The sequence below is a fragment of the Nyctereutes procyonoides genome, unplaced genomic scaffold (genome assembly GCF_905146905.1).
Source record: "Nyctereutes procyonoides isolate TBG_1078 unplaced genomic scaffold, NYPRO_anot_genome, whole genome shotgun sequence".
Taxonomy (NCBI): Eukaryota; Metazoa; Chordata; class Mammalia; order Carnivora; family Canidae; genus Nyctereutes; species Nyctereutes procyonoides.
Genome location: NW_026575140.1, coordinates 87,221,138 through 87,246,423, shown reverse-complemented (window position 1 = coordinate 87,246,423; position 25,286 = coordinate 87,221,138). Strand labels below are relative to the sequence as shown.

Below are 25,286 nucleotides of genomic sequence, written 5' to 3'. Positions count from 1 at the left end.
ATATATTTGTTAGATCCATTTGATCACCTGTGTGATTCAATGCCACTGTTTTCTTGTTGATTTTCTATCTGGATGATAATATCCATTGCTATAAGTGGATCCCCCTACTACTATTATATTACTATTGATTATTTTCTTTGTTTGTTATTAGCTGCTTTAAGTATGTGAGGGCTCCCAGGTTGGGTGCATAAATATTTACAGTTGCTATATCTTCTTGTTAGATTGCTCCTTTTATGATTATATAATGTCCTACCTTGTCTCTTTTTACAGTCAGTCTATGTTTCTGATGTAAGTATTGTTACCTAGGCTTTCTTTTCTCTTCCATTTGCATGATAAATGCTTTACCATTTCTTCATTTTCAATTTGCCTGTGCCTTTAAGTCTGAAATGAGTTTCTTTTAGGCAGCATATAAACCTGTCTTGCTTTTTATCCATTTGCCACCCTTTGTCTATTGATCAAACATTTAGTCCATTTCCATTCAGAGTAATTATTGATAGGTATGCACTTATTGACATTTTTTACTTGTCTTATGATTGTTTAATAGTTCTTCTCTGTTCCTTTCTTCTCTTGCTCTCTATTCTCACAATTTGTTGGCTTTCTTTAGTGATATACTTGGATTCCTTTGTCTTTTTTTTTTCTTCACATTTATTACCAGTTTTTGACTTGTGGTTAGCATTAGGCTTGTATGTAACATCTTATGCATATAACAGTCTATATTGAAGTGATTGTTGGTTAAGTTTGAATTCATTCTTTATTCTTCTCTCCCCCATGTTTTAGGTTTATGTTGTCATATTTTATATTTTTATTTTGTGAATCCCTTGACTGATTTTTATAGATATACTTACTTTTACTGCTTTTGTGCTTCCTACTTTTCTTACTCCTACTTGTGATCTTTCCTTTCCATTCAGAGTCACCTTTAACATTTCTTGTATGGCTCATTTAGTGGTCATGGATATTTTTAAGTTTATCTGGGAACCTCTTTATCTCTCCTTCTATTCTGAATGACAGCACTGTTGCAGAGTGTTCTTGGCTTCAAGGTTTTGTTTTTTGTTTTTGTTTTGTTTTCCACATTTTTAAATATGTCATGCCACTTTCTCTGGCCTGCACAGATTTTTTCTGAAAAATGAGCTAATAGCCTAATGGGGTTTCCGTCATATGTAACTATTTTCTTTTCTCTTGCTACTTCTAAAATTCTCTATTTATCACTAGTTTTCCCATTTTAATTATTATGTATCTTGATGTGGACCTCCTTGGTTAATTTAGTTGAGGGTTCTCTGTGAATCTGGATTTCTGTTTCCTTCTTCCAGTTAAGGAAGTTCTCAGCTATTATTTCTTCAATTTTTTTTTTCTCTTCTCCTTCTCAGGTCATGTCTCATTTGTCTAAGGCAAATATAAGGCAAATGTTATCACACTTGATGGTGTCACTGTGTTCCCTAAGTCTATTTGCATTTTTTTATTATTATTTTTTCTCTTTCCTGTTTAGCTTGGTCAGTATTCATTATTCTGTCCTCCAGGTTACTGATGCATTCTTCTGCTTCCTCTAGTCTACTATTTATTTCATCTAGTACATGTTTTTTGAAGATTTTATTTATTTGAGAGAGAGAGAGCATAAACAAGGCAGGGGGTAGAGGGAGAGGGAGAAGCAGGGTCCCCACTGAGCAGAGAGCCCAATGTGGGGCTTGATCACAGTGCCCTGAGTCATTACCTGAGCCAAAGGCAGATGTTTAACCAACTGAGCCACCCAGGTGCTTCCATCTAGTGAATTTTCAATTTTAGTTATTGAGTTCTTCTCTGATTAGTTCTTTTTTTTTTTGTTTTCTTCCTCTCTGTTGAGGATCTTACTGAAGTTGTCCACTCTTTTTTCAAGTCCTGTGGGTATCTTTATGATCAGTACTTTACATTCTCTATCAGGCATATTACTTATTTCTGTTTCACTTAGCTCTCTTGTTGTGATTTTGTCCTGTTCTTTCATTTGGGACATATTTCTGTGTTTTCTCATTTTGCCTAATTCTTCATGTCTGCTTCTATATGTTAGGACAGTCAGCTGTGTCTCCTGTTCTTGAAAGCAGTGGCCCTACCAAGAAGAAGTCCTGTAGTGGTGCCCTGCAGCACAATGTCCTCCTGCTCACCAGAATCTGACACTTAAGGTGTTTCCTATGTGTGTTGCGTGCATCATATTGTTGTGGCTGAGCTGCTTTGGCCTTCAGCCCAGTCATCTGTGGTTGCTCTCTTTGCCTGTTGTGGGCAGGGTTTGGTCCTTCTATTGTTAGTGGGCCATTTTGGTCTCTGTTCTTGGAGAATATTGTTTTATTTACATACAAGAACTGACATATGAGCAGTAGCTTATTTTAAAATCTAAATAGAAAAAGCTTAACCTCAAAATGTAACTTAGAGTGAATAATATAAGTTCTTTCATGTTCATGAAGGAGTACCATGAAACACTAGATTTATCTGTGTTATAAGGGAGAGAGCTAGGACCAGTGGGTAGGCATTAGAGAGGTAGATTGCAACTCAGCGGTAGAAAGTCTTTCAAAACCCAGCTGGTACACATTAGAATGAGCTCCTTGTTGGTTTAATAAACTCCTTTTCATAAGCTTCCTGAATCATCTATATAAAGTGAAAAATTTTACTCAGAAGTATTATGATCTTAAGAATGTAATAAACTTTAATAAAAAAAAGCAGCCATTATCACCCCTCAAAGTTATCAAGAAGTGTTTTTGAAATTAATTTAATTTTATAAGACAAAGGCCACGCCACTTTGGGCCTCTTGGAGTGTACACATGGATTTGGGGCAACTTTTCATCTTTGTCAAGAGATCAGCAACTTAAACTGGCCTATTTCCATTTAAAAAATACAAAACAAAATAACTCTGATTATTCACTGGGGCTATCCCCCTGCCAAAAAAGTTCAGCCTTGAATGATGATGCCAGGTTTCCTCCAGGCCATCTGTTGGGCCTGGCTTTGCTTCCTGCAAATTTAAATGTTTCAGATGCTTTTGAATTTCCTTTCCCTAGATGGCCCTTCCACCCACAGCAAAATTACAAGCCTCTCTCACTATCTCTGCTTCTGCTCCCCCTCTTTGCTCTGACACTAAGGTTTCTCTTTTGGATTTACAACAATAAAATTTCTTCAGAGGTGAATGTGATGCCTTGAGGAGAATGTTAATGTACATTTGCCTTTGTTCTTAATTAGATTCCTTCAAGGGAAAACCTCCTGGCCTGGTTTATTATCTAGCTTTGTCAGAGCTTGTCTGCTTTATCTAAACACTTTGAAGAACTCTCTTTACCCATATACCGCCTGTATCCTTACAATATAGATTTTCATAATGCTGGTCAATTGGAGAAGGGTAGAAGTAAGTAGCACAGTTAAAGGAATGCCTTAGGATAAATTGCTAATGGTTGAAAGGGAGGGAGGGAACGAGGGGGTGGGGAGGAGGGAGAGGAGGAAGGGGAGAGAGAAAAGGAAGGAAGGAAGGAAGGAAGGAAGGAAGGAAGGAAGGAAGGAAGGAAGGAAGGAAGGAAAGGGGAGGGTGGGAGGAATAGAGTGAAGCTTTACAAAAGTACAGAGACCACTATCCTTTGGACACATACTTACAGTTAGCGGTTAGTTCAGTTTTTGGTCCCAACTCTGCTTCTGGGAAAATTTAAGATTTCTGTTTTGACAAGCCATCACAAGATAAGAAAGTATGGATGGAAAAATTCTCCCTTGTAGAATTCTTCTAAATGGTTAGTGAGAAGTGTTACTTCTTATCTTCTTCATAGTTCCCAGTATCTAATGGTCAAGCAGAATGTGAGTTCCACCTGTGCACACCCTTCCCTTTTTATAGCAGACTCCCCTTATTTTCCCTAGGCCCCACTGTAGCATGAATGAACCTAATAAACCTGGATTTATTTGGGTCAACTTAATATGGTCTCTTGTTCATCAGTGTCATCTGGAACTCTTGCCCAGATCCTTGATTCTTTCTGCTTACAAATTACTCTTGGATGGTTTCTTCCCTGGGTTTTGAAACCAGTCATATAGATATTTTCTGATATTTGATGTCCATTCTACTTACCCCCATCTCTCATTGGTCTATTTCTCCCTATACACTTCACTATCTCATCACCATCACCCATTTTTTTTTGTTTTATTTTGTTTTATGAGCCTAAATTCTGAGCCTGCCCATGTCCTCTAAAGTTATACCAAAGGTGTGAGTATACAATTAACTGACCCTGTAAGATAGGATGAAACCACTCACTAGGGAATAAAAGCAAATGTCTTTATGGAGCAAAATGCAACTGAAAAGCTTAAAACATTAACTGTATTATTAGTAGTATGAATAATTGGAAGCATCAACAGGACAAATGACAATTAGGACTTTTTATTTCTAAAACTTGACATTTGAAGGCATAAAAAGAGCAAAATACTTTGTTTTGTGATGGAGTGAAATCTAAGGCCTCAGACTCTGATCCATTCCCCTTGTCCATTTGGCACACGAGTGATGGCAAAACTCTTGGTGAGCATTTTCAGAATGTCTCAGCCTGTTTTGTTCTAAGCATGAACTAATAATAGTGATAGTTAAATCTACTAGGAAGTAGTGAAGACCCAAGCTAAGTATGTTGTCTTCTTCAGGATGGGTTGGATCTACCTTTAGTAGATAAGAATCAGGGCTTTGGTGAACATGGTGAGTGCAGAGCCCTAGAAGAGCTTTATTGGTTTGGAAACAATTCTTACTTTCCTAATTACCTCCTGAGGATGGCTGCACAAAGCAAAGTGGAGGTCCTGCTGGGCTCCTCAGGTTGCTTTAAGTAACTTTGGAGCTACAATAAAATAACAAATATGCTATAAACAGCCTCAGCTTTATGGGGAGACGTACACACAGAGCAAAGAGGGAGGTGGAAGTGTCTGGTTTAAGCCTCTTATTTCCAAGATCCCCAACTATCTAATCCTTTATGAGGGGGAAGAGATGGGCCTTTGGAAATGTGTTAGATTGAGTATTTATAGGAGCCCAGATGCACCAGTTGTCTCCCTTATGTATTACTGCCCTGATTCTTCAGTGCACAAGATGAATAATTTACCAAAAAGCACATGTAAGTATCTCTTTATTATTCATTATAATGAACTGAGACAGGAGTAATTCTCCACTCTGCTGGAATCCCCTAGGGCTTAACTTAACCAGACTCTGCTTGCTTTCCCCCAGTTAATTTGAGTGGAAGAAAACTCTCCCCTCGGACAGGTGGCCTATCTAAGACTTGTGCTAGGTGAGGGGTATGATAAGAGGAGAGTGCGATGCCCAGGATGGCAAGGACAGTGGAAGGTTGGGTTTTAAGAGCAGATTGGTTAGGTGCTGCGTAATGAAGTGTTACAAAGGAGTTGTCAAAAAAATAACTGGAATCCTTAGTCAACGTGTGCTCGGAGAGTGCATAATTATTTTCCATATTCATCTGAATAGAACACAATTAAGAAGGCACATACATTGGCTAAAAAGTATAAAGTAAATTAATTATATATGTTTTCAGCCAAGCTACAGATTTATTCTTTTTTCTCTCTTTGTTCTTTTTATCCCTTCCTTCTTTTCTCCTTCCTTCCCCTCCCCCTGTCTTTTCTTTCTCTATCCATTTATTCATTTAAAACCCTTGGTAAGGAATTTCAGCCCTTCCACATAATGGTGAAACATTGGGTTTTCATGGCATACCTTCTCAAATTCTCTAAGGAAAAAGTGAGAAGATCCTCCTCTATCCTGAGCTACATAAATGCAGCCCTTATTAATGTTTTGTACAAGTGTTTGGAGTACTATTGCATACAGGTTTTTGCTCTTGACTTAACACATGAGTAAAAGGGAGGAGGGTCAGAGAAATTCAGATTGCTTTCAGGTCAGACTCCTATTCTTTCAGTTCCCTCTGAGCAATCCAGAGAGCCCCAGAAATGAAGAATTACCCTCTCTATCCCCGACTGGCAACCTGTGGCACAGAACTCAAGTTGATATAAATTAAAAGCAACCACTCTCTGGGTCTGCACTGGAACCATTTGCCAAAGTTAACCCTGTGACTTTATTGCCCTCAGGGAGCAGCTCTCTCTGGGCCTCTCATGGCCCAAGGAAAGAGCTTGACTGCCTTCTATTTTATTTTTTTTAAGGGGAGCTCATTCTCATAATCTATCTATCTATCTATCTATCTATCTATCTATCTATCTATATATATATAATGCACTATTCTGGAAGATATGATTGGCTTATTAAAAATATATGATATATATATTTTTAAGTAGGCAGAGCTGACATTCTACAGGAGAAGACTTGTAAGAATGGAGAAGCACTAGAAAAAATATCAGTTCCCATCCCTCCTCCTCCATCTGTCCCTGCCCATCTGTCTGTTTAATGAGGGTTTTATTTTTAAAAACTCGAAGAAGGTTTTGTTCAGATGTGTAGTCTGTTTAGGATGGCACAAGATGAATCAAACAAACTTTTTGGCCTCCGAGTTGGCCGTGAAGCCACAATCACTTGAACACACAATCTCTATTTCCAAACTTGAGACAGCATGGTCTATGGGCCAAGATCCAAAAAGGTGGATTCCCTACTTAATTTTCCAAACTTTATAACTGATGTATGTGTACATTGGAAAATGAGCACTAAGGGAAAGTCAAAATTATTATATTTGGGGTATCATTATTCTTTAGTTTTGAGTAATTACAGAAATATAATAGCAAACATTTATTAACTACTATGATCTCAGAACAGCGATGATAGCAAAAGGATTCTTTATTTAATATTCACCACAATCTATGATTTTAAATATTATTTCCATTTTATTAATTAGAAAACTAATTGCTCTCAAAGGGCCAGGAGTTTGGTAAATTCTAGTTCTGTGATGGAATTAATATACCTCTTATTAAATATTTATTCTCTTAATCACTATATTACATCAAAATCCTGTAGGATAGCATAAAAGCTCATCAATTTCCAGCATATTTTTTTGTTTCATAAATAAGTTAGTCCTTCAACGGTTTCTGTTAAGTTTTACCTGAACCCAGAAGGGTAAGAGTTTGTTTATGCACAGTTCTGGAGAAAGAAGAATGACCTTTGAGGTTTTGCCTGTCTTTGGGATTCCATGATCCCTTACATTTTATGTGGGAAGGTATTTGCAGGGAAATCCATGGGCTGTAATTTCTGCCTTGCCAGAGTCTTTGCTCCCACGATACTCATGTTGGAAGCCTGTGGCTGACTTGCTCCATTCTTCAAAAAGATATCAAGCTCCCCAGACTCTCTGCTTTTAATTTAAAATTTTAATTTATACTTTTCCATGGATGATACTGAGACAGACATGGCCGTGAGTAAATATGTCAGGATAATCTATTGAATGGAATTAAAATGGTGTGTGCTTGGGAAACATTTTAATTTCATCTTACTCACTTCTTTTGCCGACCATAATGAACAAATTGGGAGGCTGCGTTTTAAAGCTGCTCAGGATGTGGAGGAAGGGACAACGGAGTGGGAGCCAGGTGACAGATAAATAACATGAATTGTTCTGGGTGGCTTCTCAAGGCATCCCTGACCAGCCACGGGGCAGCTTCTGAAACAGCTGTCTTCGACAAGTGGGCAGGTGTGAGAGCAAATGCCCTCATTGCCTTTTACAACTCCACATGGAATTCCGCACCATTGGCAAGGACCAGAGGGGCAAGGGGCATGGGGCTGGGTGATGGGAGAGGAGAGACGCGAAGACACTTTTCTTCTTCAACCAAGGGCTCTCAGCTTCTGAAATGGCTTTGCCTTATGCTTTATGCCTTATGTACTTTTAAAATGAAATTGCAAGGAAGGTGAATAAAGAAGGCATCCCAGAGCCACGGGGAGATTCTGACTAGGAGATGGCCATGCAGCGATTACTTGCCCAGTGCCCAGCTCTGGGGAGAGACCATTTGTGAAAGTCTGTGCCTTACTTGTCCTTCACCTATGCTAAGATACATCCTTACGACTGACTCTGAAAAACTCCCACACCAGCTAATGGTGTCTCCTTGGACTGCAAGTGAAGCCTTTTGAATAATCATTCACTATTTCTTAATGTCCCACAGTATCTGTGCAGTAAATGTCTCTTAAAAGAATTGAATGTGATGCCCTGAAGTTCCTGACCTGAAACAATCCATCCAACTGTGATCCTGCCCCCAGTACCCCACCCCTCTCCTGTACTCAAGCAACACCACAGCTTGCATGCCTCAGTCTGCTCCAGTGTCTGGTTCTTCCAGACTGAGGGTTTGTCCATTTGCACAGTGAGGCTGCCCGAGACAAGGACACCACCACGTGAGCTACTGGGGGGCCTCTGAGCCAAAGGAATTCTCTTGCAGGTGTGCACAATTGTATTGATTGATCTCTCAATTATGTATTTTTAGAAATACAGCATTTTACCAACCACTGGTCATCAATCTAGAAACTAGCCCATCAACCACTGTGTCAACACACTGTGGACTAGGCCTGATAAAAATACAAAGTTAAAGTTGTCTCAGTGCCTTTAGCTGAGAAAATAAACCTTAGAGGGAAATGAAATCCTATTGTAGGTCCCTGCATCAGTCAAGTACAGAATGCTTCTAAAGACTGAGAAAGTTTCAGGAAAAAAAAAAAAAAGGAAATCTTATTAGAAGTTAAAGAATCTAGAGGTAAACTGCAAAAGCACTGGGTTGATTTGCTAGGTAATGCTAAAAATGTAAATCTCGTTTGATTTCCGATCTGTTAGCCAGCAGAATAACCTGTCTTAAAACTGGATTCAAACAACCCTACAGCAAACATCATTCTTTGTAGATTTGAAAATACAGAAGAAGGCTTCAGAACGCCTTAGAAAGATAGACAAAAGGATTTAGTATCACTTGTTTAAATTAGCACACACTTCCAGATAATAAAAGTTGAATTATAATTTTCCAAATGAAGCAACAGAGCTCTTTGACAGTAGTAATAGAGCCTGCTCTGTTTAAAGAATGCCTACTATTTGCCAGGTACAATTCTGACTCTTGCACCGGCATTACTTCATTCAGGCTCATAATATTGAATAATGCTGGGAAGTAAATATGTGCATCCTACCTCATAGACGGGGAAATGCGGTTCTGAATGGTTAAACAAAATGCTTGTTCTAGGTTCCGCTGCCAGTAAGTAGCAGAGCCCTTATCTCCCTGATGCCAGGGCCCTCACCTTAGCCTCATAATATAGTATTTCTATGATGCTCAGTTTACATAGAAAGCTTTTGACTACCACCATCCTTCTCGATATTCTCAATATCCACCTACATCTTCCACCCGGCCTCAAAGTTGGTTTAGTCCCTCACTGACAAGGGTCACAATGACAAGGTCACCAGGTACTCCTACTTTCTCTCATATGCAGTCTCTTTCATTCCAGCTCATCTACTTGAGGACCTTAGTAAGTCTTCTAGTGCATCAGACCCACCCCATTCTCTCTATCCATCAGCCCCTCCTAACTTCCTCTTTTTTTTTTTTAACTCAATTATTTTCATTTTTTTTAGTCCTCAGCTTCTTCTCTTTTGCTCCTCTGGCATCCTCCAACACTGGATGAACCCGCCGTCCACCTTCTCAATGCCTACAGCAGGACAGTGCTGGGGAATATCTCCAAAGCTGGCAGAGTATTGTCGTGATAAATCCTTGGCCATCAACTACAAATGGAGCTCAGCACAGCCTGTGAACCTAGCAGAATTCCCCAGTAATTTTACCCTCATTTTCTGCAAAAGCTATTTCACTTTGTCTTGCATCCTCCTTCCCCTATCTCCTACTCTCCCATTTACCTTCAGCTGTTAATTTGGTCCTCTCCTTTGGAGAAAATAGAAACCATCATTCAGTAGCTTCCTTGTTTTCTCATGACTGGATCCACAAACATACCTGTGTTTCCATTATTTTTTTTCTCTTAGGAATCAACAGATGAAGCACCCTTTTTTTTTATGGGTTCTAGATCTATAGTTTTTCACCTTTATAGTAATTTTTCTCTGTGAGCTCTCCCCTTTCTCCAGCATCATCAGTTGTCCTCGTTCAATAAGATCAGCCTTATCAGTATATACTTATGTGTTGGAATATAGGAAGGTCCTTGTCTGCTCACAGTTTCATCTCTAGTACCTAAAATGAGGCTGTGCAGAATGTGGTCCCTAGCACATCAGCACAATTACAGAACTTGGAAATGCAGAATGTTAGTCCCCACCCAGACCTAGTAAACTAGTGAGATGCACAGGTAATTTGTGGGCATATAAAAATCTGAAGCCCTAGCACCCAGTAGGTGTTCAGCAAGTATTTATAAAATGAATGAATAAGTTCCCAAGTGTTTCTAGTCTTAAAAGAAATAAACCAACCAACAACAACAACAAAAAAAAAACAAAATAAAAAAGATAAATGGAGCCATCAAGGACATGAGAGTCTCCCAAGGGTTTTCATTCTTTGAAAATGTTGGATGCAAACATTGTCATCAATACTTCACTGTCCATTCATGCCTTATGCTCTTCCTTCATTTCTGGCTTCTTCACCCCTTCCTTAGGCTATGGACCCTCTTGTCCCATGATTCTTCTCTCATGTCTAACAGGGATACAATAATCCTTCTGCTTCTTGTCCTGCTACAGTTCATTGTTCCATGGAAGTCCAGCATTTTCATATAAAAGGTGTTACTTAGATCATGGCATGCTTCCACATAAACCTATTCAAGCATTTCCCATGACAGCTAGAGTAAAATACAGACTTAAAAAAAAATCCTATTTATTTATGTATGAGAGAAACAGAGAGAGAGGCAGAGACACAGGCAGAGGGAGAAGCAGGCTCCATGCGGAGAGTCCGATGTGGGACTTGATCCCCAGGATCCTGGTATCACGCAGTGAGCCAAAGGCAGACGCTCAACCACTGAGCCACCCAGGCATCCCAAAATACAGACTTTGACAGTAGAGATGTGTACCTCCCAGTCTTGTGGAATCTACCAATTTTCCTATCTGCCTTGCTTGGGCCACTGTAGCATCCATTCTGTGTCTTACCTGAATCACCCTTTTTCTCAAGGCCTGCACATCCGCACTATCCTCCACCTAAAATGCTCTCTAGCCAGCACATGTGTCTGGTGTTCTGTCTCAGTTTTTAACCTTAGGTTAGTTGTTGCTTGTTCAGGAGGGCCCTTCTCTAGACTATGTATCTGAGCGGGTTTCCCATGCTGTCCCCTGTACCTGACTGTCCCAGACACCACCCCAGTTCAGTTTGTATTAATTATACCAGTGTCCTGGCAGTTGATTGATTGCATATTTCTCCCACCATTTGAAAATACCATGAGGGCAGAGACAGGGCCTAGTAGAGTGTCTGCCACTTAGTAGGAACTTAATAAATATTTATGAATGGGTGAATTTACACTTTCTATTATGTCCGTGAATGTGAAGAGTATCTCTGTAATGCTCTTGTATTCAATCATTCACCTAAGATCATAAGAATTTTGAAGGCAGCACAGGTCTTTTTTGCTGGTTTTGGCTGCCATCTTTATTTTGGCCTTATCTCTGTCTCGTTGGGAAGTCGGTATACTTATCTTCCCAATACACTGTGAATTTCCAGAATAATTTGAAGTCTGGGGAGAAGCCACCCCAATCATTCATTATTTTGTTCAAAGAGCTTTCTCTTGCCTTTCTGCCGACCCTTTCTTTTCATAATTACATTTAGCCACCCTATGCTTTGCCTTCTGCTATCATGGTAAGAACTCTCTTCCTCTCTCCTCCCACAGCCCTGCCGTTCAACCACCTTTTGTGGGTGTAAGCAATTTCACCTCTCTGCAGAGCCATCTTTCCACATAAATCACTCCCTTCATTTCCCTTCATCCTATCAGATGCTCTGTTCTGAACTGTCTTCTGTCTGGCTGCCTCACTTGGGTGGTGAGGTGTGTGAAGTTGCTCTCTGCATTCAGGTAGAGCCCTCACTGTGCTTGTGGGGAAGGGATGTTCCCCTGGCTTGCTTGGGGACACAATGAGCACTGTTCTGATGGACTCATATATCATCGGTCATGGCTGAAACCACAACACATCATCATCCTGCAGCTGATTTTCTGCTTCAGGTGACACCATTTTCAGGATACCCCACACCTTCCTTAGTTTGGTTTGAAATGCCCTGTTTTCTCGAGGGACCCATCCTGCATGCATTTGTATTTGTTTTCTCCTTTTCTCTGGATGCTACCCCTCCCCCACTTACACACATACACACATGCACACATGCACCCTCTCTGTGTATTAATGTGACTCCCTGACTCCAGCTCCTATTAGTGTGGCACCACCTTCCAATTAGGAACAATCTGCAGATGTCACGGATCTGTCAGCCTTCAAAGTCAATCTCGTGCTGGACTAAAATATTTCCATACCAGACCCTCTCTAAGGAGCTCTAAGCCAACCCCCCACCCCGACCAACTCTTCTGCAGAAGCTCTTATATGTATATTCTCCGCCAATACCTTATCGGCAAATATTAGCTCTAGCAGAGTTATTATTATCGTTGAATTTTCAACTATCTGAATCATAAAGTTTCCCTTACATAATTTAGGGTCCTTGTTGATGCTCTAGAGTTGGCTGTATTTGTAACTCAGGAAATAACCGAGTAGTTAAAGCTTCCCAGGAGAACAGCTTTGTGCAATTTAGAATACCTTGGGAATTGAGGTGCAAATATTTCATTTTGGTTTGCCTCCTCTCCTCTCCTTTAAAAAAAGTCATTTGTTATTGGTCTTTGAATTCTCTAAAGCAGGATCCTCTTCCTCCCATTTTTCAAACTGATATTATTAATATGTTTTGGTATACGAAAGGTTCTTAACTGAAATTCAATTAACTCAATTTATGTAAAAGGCAAAGATATTCAAAAGCAGAAACAAAAATTTTAAAGAAAAATGCATATTGGAGCTTTCATATTCAACCCTATCAGCATTTCTCAAATTGGGTACTCTCGAGAAAGCCATTTTATTTTATTTTATTTTATTTTATTATTTTTAAGAAAGCCATTTTTTTTTTGAGAAAGCCATTTTAAAGGCAGGGGACAGGGGGGGACAGAGACAAGGTTTCAGGGATTCCCAGTAGTAATATTATGTAAAAAAAAATATATATATATATATGTATATATATATATAAAATCATAAAATTAGGTATAAATCCCTCAACCTTTATACACTTACATGACTCTAAAATCTAAAATCATAAATCATACACATACATAACTACTAACAACATTAATTTAACAAAGCAGATGATGTTTTATTAAAATATTAAAATTAATTTCCACGTTGCAATGTGAATATGGAACTGACTACTGCCAGAGCATCACTTTTGACTTCAGTATGTGCCATATGAGTTCTCTCTGCCCATGGTTTCATTCCAACTTTTGAGAACCTTTGTTACTATCGTGGACCCTGGCATCCTCAGCTTTCCTTGGCAGAAATGTACTACTGAACCCTAAGTCTGCCTCTGTATTTTCTCATTAGCCTGAGGCAACAGAAGTATTCTTTGATGCCATTATAATAATAGATATTTAAATCTGAACACTTAAATCAAATTGTGGTCACCACATGCAAAATATATACATATATATTTTTCAGAATACTATATTCTGATATAATAAATGAAAACACTAAATTAAAAAATATAAGTAAAGAACCTATGGAAGTTCTGTGTGTACAAAACTTATAGACACACACACACACACACACACAAATATCTCCAAGGACATCTACTTCACCTTCTGTAGGTTCTTTTTTTTTCTCCTCAATCTTTATTGAGATACAACTGGTATATAACATTTTTAAGCTCGAGGTGTACAACATGTTGATTTGATGCACTCATTCATTGCAAACGATTACCACCTCGCAAAGGCTAACACCTCCATCCCATCACATAATTTGCATGTCTTATTATAGTGAAAACATTGAAGGTCTACTCTCATAGCAACATTCAAATATATAATGCCGTATCATTATCTGTAATCTTTGAGGGTTCTTTTGATATCAGTTTGATAAGCATTGTCTTACGCCTTCTAATCGTTATAAAATATGATCCAATCACCTACTAGATGTCAGATGTACTCTCGAAGGCACTGATGATATAAAATGAAGACTATTGATAGAGTTCTTATCCATGTGGTATGTGCAGACCAAGTGCATAAATAATTAAATCCAGTGTCGTATATTCTTCAATGAAGAAGTCCAGGATCTTCTAAAGTAACAGTGCATTACAAAAAGAGTAGAGGTTTAGAATGATGAGTGTGTATTAAAGGTTAAACCCTATTCACTACTGTCTACTCATTAAGGCAGAGAGGCATGCAAAGTATTCTAGGTGTTATCCCTAAGAAAAAGAAGAGTGGGAATATAAAGGAATTTTTTGATTAACTTCAGTTTCTCAAAATGCCAGTTTTCAATTCTTTGGACACTCTCATCAACAGAGGTGTCCATACAGGAGAGACACTGTTTGTGAGGCTGGTTTCAAATACTTGTTCTCAGGGCACCTGAGTGGCACAGTCGGTTGGGTCTCTGTCTCTTGACTGAGCTCTGTGTCAAGCTTCTTTCTGCTCAGTGTGGAGCTTAAGACTTTCTGCCTCTCCCCTGTGCACTTGTGTGCCTGTGTTCTCTCTCTCTCCTTCTCTCTCTCTCTCTCTGTCACTTTCTCTTTCTCTCTCTTAAATAAATGAATAAATAAAATACAATACTTGTTCTCATTAATTAATTAGTTAATTAATTACTTGTTCTCTAGTTACCCATATTATCTAAATGTTCCTACAGCTATCTGTGTATATAATTGAGATGTGACTTTTATTTTTGAGTTAGATAAGGTTTTCTGACATGCATTGTATTGTGTTCAGATTTAAGATTGTAAAAACTTCAGCATCTAGTGTGCAGGCCCCAGAGGGTATTTCCTGACCCTTCTGTCTCAAATATACTCCCAGGCTCCATGGCACTTATCATTCCTTAACCTTCTTTGCTTTCACCACTTGCCATTCTCTGAAACTAAGGTGCTTATTTACTTATATGCTTTCATTGTCTCACTGGACATAGCTTCATGGGCCATAACCTTTGTCTGTTTGCCAGCCAGCATTCTCAGCTCCTGCAACATTGTCTCGTGTACATTAGATATTGATTAAATATCTGTTATGTAAATCAGGGTAATTTTTTATTTTATTTTATTTTTTTTCAGAGGCAAACTATAAAAATGAAAGGAAACATAAAGAACACAAGCAAAACCTTTAAAGCTGGATGATTTCACTTTTTAGGAAGATTTTATTATTTTGATTAAATTCCAACTTCTCTCTTGTCTGGTTTCTTAAAGGCAGTGGTTCTCAAAGAGGAGTCCCCAGACTAGTAGCATGGACAGGACTTCACCTGGGAACTTAAAAAAAGCAAACTCTCAGCCCACTTCCAACCCACTGAATCAGAAGCAGTTGGAACCTGGGCTCAGCAACCTGTGTTTCAAAGTGCTCTCTGAGTGAATCCGATGCAGAGTGAAGTTTGAGAACCACCCCTTGAAAGCATGGATTTCCTCTAGCAGCATCTCCTCCTCAAAATAAAACAGAATGACCTTGCATCTTAACCCCAGTTCCATATTTAGTGGAGTCAGAAAGGACAACTTGATCTGCAAGTTTCCTCCATTAGCTTTCGGGCATTTCTTTGCCCTTTCTGAGTATTTCCACTCTTGACAAATAGCTAGAGGTTTAAGGATATACTAAAGTCATTTCCAAATTTCTTTCCTGTTCTCCTAAGCTATTTCATCTCATATGAGGAAATAAATACTGAGTACCATAAATTCGTGGGAAACCAATTAGATAATGACAGAGATTGGTTTGGATGCTTGATCCAATTGTTAGATTTTTGAGCCACAGGCACTTTCTTCTTGAGGAGAAGACCACAGTCCTTAAGTGCAAGAATTCTTCTAGGCTTCATAGGTGTAAGTTCCCTGCTCTCGTTGTACCAGCTGTTGAGTCCTGAACCTCCTGCATCTCAGTTTCCTGATCTGTAAAGTGTGAGAATAATAGAGTGTGACTCAAAGGGTGGTTAAGAGGATCAAGTGATTTCATATATGGAAAGTTCTTAAACTGTCCTGGGTAACCGTAAGCACTACGTAACTGTAGACATTACTGTAGAGTTGTAATGAGTTCTATCTTATCGAGGACCAGTAGGTAGGATTTACTTAAAGGTAAGAATTTTAGAGATCTTAAAGAGTTTTCAAGAAATTAGAAAGTTGTCATTAATGTTTCTTGACATTCTTCCTGGATGCCTTTATTTATTTATTTATTTATTTTTTTCTGGATGCCCTTATTTAACATAAACATTTCTCCTCTGTGTGCTTCTGGGAGTCCAACATAGCCATAAACAGCAGGAAAAGAGCCAGATTTGGAAGTACACTTAATTTTTTTTTTAAGTTCTTCTCTGAACCTTCTTCCTACTATTTCCTGTTATGTTTTCTTCTTTTCCTTCAACCAATATCATTACTCCCACAAGTGTCTTTATCATTCTTTAGGTTCTAGAACTGATTCCATGAACCAGCTCTCCTCCATTCAGAAAGATAGATTTATCCAGTTTCCCCCGCATGCCCACTAATGTGGCCCAGGTTTAAGAGCAGGTAAATTGGGCCATGAACATCCATCTGCCCCTGTCTGGATATGTCCACCCAAGGAGTACACAAGGCTTCCCAAGGGCTGCGTAGCCAGGGGCTGAGAGTATGTTTACCTCTGGAGGATAGATTTGGACCAACCTGTTTTAGGGTCAGTCCCTGCAAAACCCCCTGGTAATTCTGAGTTCCATGAACTCCAACCTGCAGTTGTAGGTCTTATACAAGCACAATGAAAGTTTTAAGAGAATATATTCAGGATCTCAGATTTCCTAAATCAGTCTGCTTGAGAAAGTGCCTGAGATGGAATTGTAATTCTGGTTCTCCTTTCTGACTATCCCCACTTTATAAACCATCCAGGAAAGAATTAACCTTTACTTTCATTTTTACCATCCAACTATTATTAAAAAAAAAAAAAGAAGAAGAAGAAGAAGAACCTCTTTTGAAGGGGAGCCTCACCAAAGTAAGCAGAGACGTAATAAAGGTAATGGTACATCACTTCATCAGTAATAAATTCATGGCAAAGCGATGCCTTCTCTATCTTGGAATTAGAGGGAGGAAGAAGTGTTTTCTGGCAGAAGACAATGTGATTTGGCATCGTAAAATAAACAGCACTCAATTTTACCCACCTTTCTAAGTGTAGTGGGTTAAACAAGGTGCTTCTAAGTGAAGAGAAACACATCTTTAAGAGTCATTTGATAAGATCTGGTAAAATGTTAGCAGTATACTGTCCAGATATTGTGAAATTGAATGAACTTAATACTGAGTTACAAAGCCCTTTGCAAGTCAGGTATTTTTCAATTCATTGCTTTGAAAGAAATTGAAGGAGGAACTAATTGAATTGTCCACTGTGAGATCATTAAAATAATTTTTGAAGGTGTATTACTATGTGATGGTTGGCACATATCTTGGAAGTGGTTCAAAGAATTGAGTGGCACTGCCCTACAAAATATGTGAACTAGATTCCTCTCAAACAAAAATAGGAATTGAATTAATCCTGAGCTCTCTCTCATTCTAGCAGTAATGATATTTATTCAAGGTATAATTTTTAAAATTCTTATCTACCTCACTATATTTCCAAAAAAGTTTATATTTTATGTTTAATTATACTTAAAAAACATGGACAATATATTTATGTTGTTTTATCAATATTGGCCTTGTAATGATAACTCATTCTAAAGGAAGATAGTATTACTCAGAGTTTTATGATCACAGAACATAAAAGTAATCTCAACTTCAATCTTTCTCTATATTTGCAAATAAATATGATAGCTGATCAATAAAAGATTTTTAAGCGTGAAATATTACATCAAGATAAAATCCTGCAGAGGACATATATTTGAAACACAAATTCAAGTTTTAAAAAGGAACAACGCACATTTTATGACTAATAAAAAAGAGCTTGTCCATGAATTTTGAAACTAGATAATCAAGTTACTGTTGCATTTAAATTTTGTTGAATACTTTGGCAGTTTAAGTTTAGAATGTGAATATTCTCCTCAGGGCAACAATGCATCATTTTAACTTAAATTTTAAAAATTACATCAACTTAAAATTAGGCAAGAGGTTACATAATTGACCAAAATGAAAAAGCAAGAATATTTGTTTGCACTATGTCACCTGGGTTTGTGTGGTTCTAGGGACTAGAAGGTGACTCCCTTTGCTCTGTCCCAATTTACCATCCACTTCCAGGCTTGCCAGTTCCTGGCATTGCACAATTAGAACTTCATTTTAGGAGTTATTCAAACAGGGATTTGGTGTTTATGAAAACACAGCTGTCATAAAGAAAGATTGCACACTAACCCTTATCAGTCATTTGCAATTGAGAGTGAATGAATGTGTTTATCTTTTTTTTTTCTCCCCTAATAAATGCTTTTTGAAGTGTAGAGTGGGCTTTCTGGTCTTCATAAGGGAAATGGAAAGTTGCTATTGAAGGAAAAAACTGCACAGAGAGTGAAGCTAAGGTTCCGGGATATGGAGGAAACAGCATGACTTCAATTATTTTATGTTTTTTATCACCATGATACACCCGTAAAGGTGGCAATCACTCCATGACACTTGAATTATCAGGATCTAATAGTAAATGCGCTTGGCCCCCCAAAACTACTGGTGTTCAGAGAAGTCTGTGCTCAACTTCCAAAAACCTGCTTCTAGAAATATCAGAATAGAAGTCTATTTCAGGTAAATAAATCAACACAGCCTTTATGTATGTGAATATGTAAGGAGTGAGATGCGGAAGAAACCAGAGTATTACCAAATTAAGGACCTCATTTGTTCACATGTTTAAACATGCTTATTTCATTTTTGTAGTCTGACAAACAGCAAATAAAGAAAATTTACAAGAGAGACATTTCTTTCCTGCTGTCCTTTGAAAGCATCTAATTATCAGCCCAACCCAAGGTTGCCAGGACCTGTACCTAAGAAGACTTGTGTGATTGGAAGCTAGTATTATTTCTGTGTGCCCTAGAGAGAGTACTTTGCTAGGCTGAGCACTTTCCCCTTTCAACAGGAGCTGTCATTTTAGTGCTCCAGGATTGTTCTGCTCCCATGACCGTTCAGGCTGGGTCAGGCTGGCCACTTTGCTAAGGGGAAGATAGCAGGTCCAAATGTGTGTGATCTCTCCTCCATTGCCAGCATCTTTTGTGTTCTCATCTCCTGAGCTTTGTCAGAAGGATTTCTGATTTTGGTCAAAATGGAATCGGATTTGATGAAATATGGCAATGTATTTTTCTGTTTTTTCATGTGGAGATGCTGGATTTGTGTTCCTTGTGCCCAGAAGGTAGGCCTCATTCCTCTTGCTCAGGAGAGAAATCAATGCAGGTATAATTGCACCTTCTTATTTGCCCAGATACTGCAACTCAGGTTCATACTGGAGTGGTGAGTGGTGGGCATATCTGGGGCCATTCAACTACATCTTTGCAATCCACATTTATAGGTGATTATCTTCTCTCTATTTTCTTGAATTTTTAAAAGATTTTATTTATTTATTTATTCATGAAAGATGGAGAGAGACAGAGAGAGAGAGAGAGAGGCTGATGCAGGATTCGATCTCAGGACCCTGGATCATGACCTGAGGGGAAGGCAGATGCTTAACCAATTGAGCCACCCAGGTCCCAGGTCCCCCTCTTAATTTTTTTTAAGAGCAAGAGAGAGTATGCGAGCAGCTGGAATGGGCCAAGGAGGGTAGAGAGAGAGAGAGAACAAATCTTTAGCAAGCTCCACGCCCAGCATGGAGCCCAACTCGGGGCCCCATCTTACAACCCTGAGATCATGACCTGAGCTGTAACCAAGAGTCAGATGCTTAACCTGTTGAGCCACCCAGGTGCCCCCCTCTTCTATTTTTTTCCCACAGATTATAAGATCCTGATCCACATACGCAAATTTTCTTTCTGACCAACAGGCATATTTATTTCTGCATTAAACTTGAGAGATTGCAAGTCATACACACCAAAAAACAAATTCCACCTGCCTTCATAGCTTCCACTTGTAGGGAAGAGTAGATGTAGGGTTTGAGGGGCAGAGGTCAGCTCTTGACCAAGATGATGACCAAGGTCATATCAGCCACATTGTTCTCTTGGGGAGTAGGGAGGAGGGAGGTTGGCCATAAAGGGAAGAACTGGGCCTGACCATTTTCTTCTCCCTTCTGCTGACATCTTCAGAGGTAGCCATGACTCCCTCAAAAATTGAATTTTTAAGGTGAATTTTAAGGTGAATTTTATCAATCTGTGTTATAAATTGTAATTTGCAGTCTTTGGATAGCTTAGGGGTACAAGGAGATTATCAATAGCAGGGAGGGCTGGCTGAAAATATGTTCACCTAACAAGTTAGGTATTTGCTTTGTGGATTATCTGTGACCTATTTGAAATACTGATCCACTTTCTCGCCCCTATGCCCCTGGGCCACTTCTCTCACAAGGTGGGAAATGTGCTCAAGAAATATAAACTAATTTTCATATAAGCCTGGGGGAAAAATAAGATGGAAAGCAAATATACAGCAAAGATATTCACATAATACGCTCCTAAATCAAATAGAAATGATTTTGTATCATCGGTTCTTCAGGATGATTCAGGCCACTGTTACCCTATATTTAGGAAGTTTCATCAATTATTGATTGTTTCCTTTTAGCACTGGGTTATGTTGTTTCATTTAGTCCTTAAAATACAGCAACCACATTTATAATGCAGTCTCTCAACCCTCTCTTCCTCCCTCCCCCACCTGCCTTCCTCAATGTTTCCCTCTCCCTTTTCCTCCTCCCTTTCCCCACATCCTCCTTCTCCTCCCCCGCCCCCTCACTCACAGGTGTACCATAGATGATCGAGTCACCCGTGTGGCCTGGCTAAACCGCAGCACCATCCTCTATGCTGGGAATGACAAGTGGTCCATAGACCCTCGTGTGATCATCCTGGTCAACACACCGACCCAATACAGCATCATGATCCAGAACGTGGATGTGTATGATGAGGGCCCGTACACCTGCTCCGTGCAGACAGACAACCACCCTAAAACTTCCCGGGTTCACCTCATAGTGCAAGGTGAGTCACAGCTGGATTTGGGGGTTAGTGGTCCTGCCAGTGATGGAGGGGACGCATAATCTCAGTCTCTGCTTCTACTTGTGTATGAAAACATGAAAAGCATTTTCCTCTGTTGAACGTCAAGATTGAGTTTTATGTTCTGGATTCCTTCCCATCTGTTGGGTTCTTGACTACATACCGAATATCTTCAGTTTCTCAATTTTATCTGTGGTCCTTCTGTTCTTATTAATAAGTTGTTTGGCATGCACTGGTTGAACTTTGTTAAGTTACTTAGTACCCTGGAGTTGGGCAAGAAATATTTAAAAATAGGGATAGTACTATTATCAGCGCCTTTTAGTTACCTTTCATAGGATTATTTCATAATAAGAAGTTAATAACCTTGACGTGAAGTTATGTGACCGATGACTGGTTTTGGCATGGTTGTTGGGTGTGCGTGTTCCAGAAGGGGTTCTGGGTGCTGCACTCAAGCCCTCCCTGGCATGGGGACTGGGTCTGTGCATCACTTTAGTCTCACAGGAGAGCCAAGATTAATTAAGAGGGATATTAGTCAAAATGCTATCTCCAGGTCTGTGTCAGAAATACATCTATATAATTTTTTTTAAAGGGAAGTGTTCCCTAACATCCTCCCTTATTCTCCCTTTAAAAATCTGTGTCAGTATGCCCAAGCATTTTATTCAATAGTTTTTCAGTAGAATTTCACAATGTAGCATACAAATAAGGCTGAAGAAATGTCAGATTCCCAGATACCAACTATTAAATATTAAGAATTAAAAATGCATTCCAAAAAATGCATTCAAATAGCAGCTATGAGAATTTGGAATGAGGTAGCAATACAAATGAACTTATTTTAAACTGCCCCCAACTGACATCACCATTCCCCCATCACTAGGTAGGCAGCTTCTGTCAATTAAATGCTAAGGAGAGTACTTCTCATCCCCCAGTGGCATAGCCTTCCTCCACTAAAGGAGAGGCTGGGGTGGACCCTGCTCAGAGTCTTCTGTATTGACCTGTTGGAGTCATACACGGAGCTCTCAGGAGGAGTCCCTGGGTACGATTCCGTCGTTAATAAGTGCCTCTTATCTTACCAGATCCCATCTGCAGTAGATTCAGTAATTATTTTTTTTTCAGCGTGTGAAATGTGTGTGGTGTCTTGGTTGAGCTACTGTGGATGCCCTCATGCTCTACTAAAAAATATAGTTTTGCTCATTTAAGTTGGCTTCATGGAGAGTTTGAGTGGAGGTTGGTGTCTTTTCACACTTCAGTCACTTGTCTAACTCAGGGTGGCCATCCCTTTCTTTTCACTAGAACAGCTCTTTGCTGGCATGGCAGCCAGTCTCCAGTCCTGTGGACCATTTGTTACAGCAGGAGCATGGGCTGGACCAGAGATCAGTCTGCTGCAGCTCTGTGCCCCGGCAGGTCCTGGTGCTGCCATATTGCTCGAAGCCCAATCTCAGTTCAGCCTTCAAGCCCTACTCTCGTCCCCGGGTGCTTTCAGACGCCCACATCAGCCTGCACACGACAGATGTCTGTACACTCTGCTGTTTCCATTCCCCGTACATGTCCCACCCAGGGTATGGCCTGGTGATGAACACTGCTTTGGAGCTATAAGACGGCCTGCCATCTGGAGATAAAGACAACTGTCATGTCTGATGCTTCTTCTCAGAGGCTGGTGGAGGCACTTGGTGAGATCAGTTATCTGAGATGAGCTGGAATGTCTGTTGAAAGTTCCTGGGGGTGCAGAAAACAAGGGAGTGTGAGTTCTCACTACCCCGCCTGCCACCTGGGCTTGGCTCCAGAAGAGCTGAAATTCTCAGCATTGGAAGTGACGCCTCCGTGGCACCTTCGTGGCCTTGACAGCAAAGTTATCTTCAAATTCAGGAAATGCAGCACTGAAATAAAAAAGAACTGTCAGGCACTGTACAGAAACAGACTCAAACAGAACAAGGCTATCACTTTTCAGGAAATAAGACAGATTGTGTAAGCATGTCAAAGTCAATACAGGCCATAAAGGGCTAGTGATGCAGAGCTTCAGGGATAATGTGCTTCATAAGGCCTTTGGAGCAATTCCTTGGGCTGGATATGGAAGCCAGTGGTGTCTCCCCATGGGTCTCCTAGGTTGGGTCGGAAGGAGTCTGAGAACAGGCAAGAGAAGAACAGTGGAGTGACTTCAATTTCAGAGGTCAGTTCCTCACAGTCTCCACATTTCAGGCCAAGTGACTTGGTGGCCTGTGAAATCCAACGCAGAAGATGAGGGAGGGCGGAGGTGGAAGGAGATGACCTTCCCTTGGAACACTTAGCAGGTGGATCTTTCTGTTTACTGAGAGGTAAAAGGAAGGCACTCAGGGAGCTGCATCCTCTCCTGTCTTGATTAGCAATGGGGCAACATGTTCTTTCTTTGGAGACCAGTTGAATTTCTAGTAGGTGGAAGCAGAGACCTCACTGCTCAATTAGAAAGAAGTCTAGGAGTCCTCCTTCTTCTCAGCACCTATCAGCTTTTGTCCAGTCTATAGATTAATTTTTCAGACTTAGTGTTACTTCAGGTTAGATAAAGATAATGAAAGTTTCCTAATCCTCTTAAAGAAGATTTATCTGACTGAGTAGAAAGCTTTTGGAATACAATAAGGCATGTATAAAACTGAGGCCTAATCTTGCCTTTAATTTCAAACTGCTGATGGGTATTGATTTTGCAATGAGAAAAACTGAAAAATTTCCGAGCTGCAACTTGTCTGTTTAGAGAGAGGGGGTGGGGAGGGAAAAAGGTGTTTATTTATATCCTGTCCATTTGAGAATGTTAGAGTCTCATCACCTCTGCCAACCAAGTGCCATTAGCAGGAGAGCAATCCGTGGGGTTCTGGCTTTGTCGCTCCCTGCTGCTGCAATGTCAGGATCTCAGAGATGCTCCATCACTAACTTCAGAGCCTGTCCTTTGCTGTTTTATAAAGTGGCCTTTGCCACATATCTGATGGGATTAATTTCCAAGTCTTCTTTGAGAGAAGAAGCTGTGTTTGTTAAAAAAAAAAAAAATTTATCACTGATACCCAGGACACATCTTGGCCACTGAGAGGATAATTTTAAAGCACCATGTGAGTTTGTATGATAATGTGACCTAGACTGTGTACCTAGATATTAAAAAAAATCCAGAGCAAGAGGGGAGTGTCGTCGTGGAGTCAGATTAGCCAGGTAGGAAAATCAACCTGGCAGCCCTGTACGGGACAGGGTGAAGTGGACAGAAGCTGGAGTGACAGGGAGTAGGTTATTGCCATCACTCCAACGCTGGGACATGCGTGGGCTGTGGGTCTACCTGTGGAAATGGAGGAGGTTCCTCCAGGAGATACTGTCCAAAGGAGATTGGGAAGATCAATCTTAACGTCTTGAAAGAGGAAGAATTAAAAGGGTATCACCTACGTTTTTGAGATTGGGGAAATGTTGAAGGCCTGGCTAGTAATCGTGGATTTGGGGTCCTGCGCCACTAGGACTGGAAAGCACTAGTTTTGCTACGTCTAGGGATGAGGAGAGCACAGACGTTACACAGGTGCTGTAGGACTCAGGTGTAACCACAGAAGAGGTATATTTGAGATTCGTCATGAGTCTACTAGTGGGAAGATAGGTGAGATTTCTGAGATTAACTATTCCTACAGAACAGTGGGAACCATAATTTATTTATATCTGTCTCCAGCACACAGCGCGCTGTGTAAGGCATACCTGACATTCAGCAAATGTCTGTAAAATGAATGGAAGAACAGACTGATGCAGCAAATGAAATGGCTTGTGAAGGCAGTGACCACAAAGGCCCTTCAAGCTCCTATCTGGGGGTGGAGAGTGAGTCAGACACTGTCCACATGACTTGGAGTGGACAGTAATTGGGAACAGTTCCCTGGAGGGATGAGGGTCTTCAGTGTGACAAGCTAAGAGATACACCAGGGATAACATGCATTTATTTAGCACTCTCCAGCACCGGTCACAATCTTTGTCTCACTTGACCCTTCCAACAAGCCCTGGGAGGCTGCAGTGCAGTGACTGTTCTCTTCATTTTGCAAATTAGATAACTACAGCTCACGGAGACTAAGCGAGCGGCCAGGGTCCCCTGTGAGTACGGAGCAGGGCTGGGGCTTGAACCATGGCCTTAGGACTCCGAGATCAGTGCCTCTCCAGCCTACTCCAGCACCTCTCCTGCCGACCATGTCTGAGGCTAGTTCTCTAATTTAGATCCCAGGG

The 25,286-nt window shown here is 40.1% G+C and overlaps 1 protein-coding gene across 1 annotated transcript in view; it reads left to right on the top strand.

Moving 5' to 3' along the window:
- OPCML (opioid binding protein/cell adhesion molecule like) overlaps positions 1–25,286 on the top strand; it is a 494,531-nt gene that overhangs the window by 253,723 nt on the left and 215,522 nt on the right. The window contains exon 2 of the mRNA XM_055306154.1: positions 20,839–21,071. Within this exon, the coding sequence (XP_055162129.1) occupies positions 20,839–21,071 (233 nt within the window). The remainder of the gene's footprint in view (positions 1–20,838; positions 21,072–25,286) is intronic.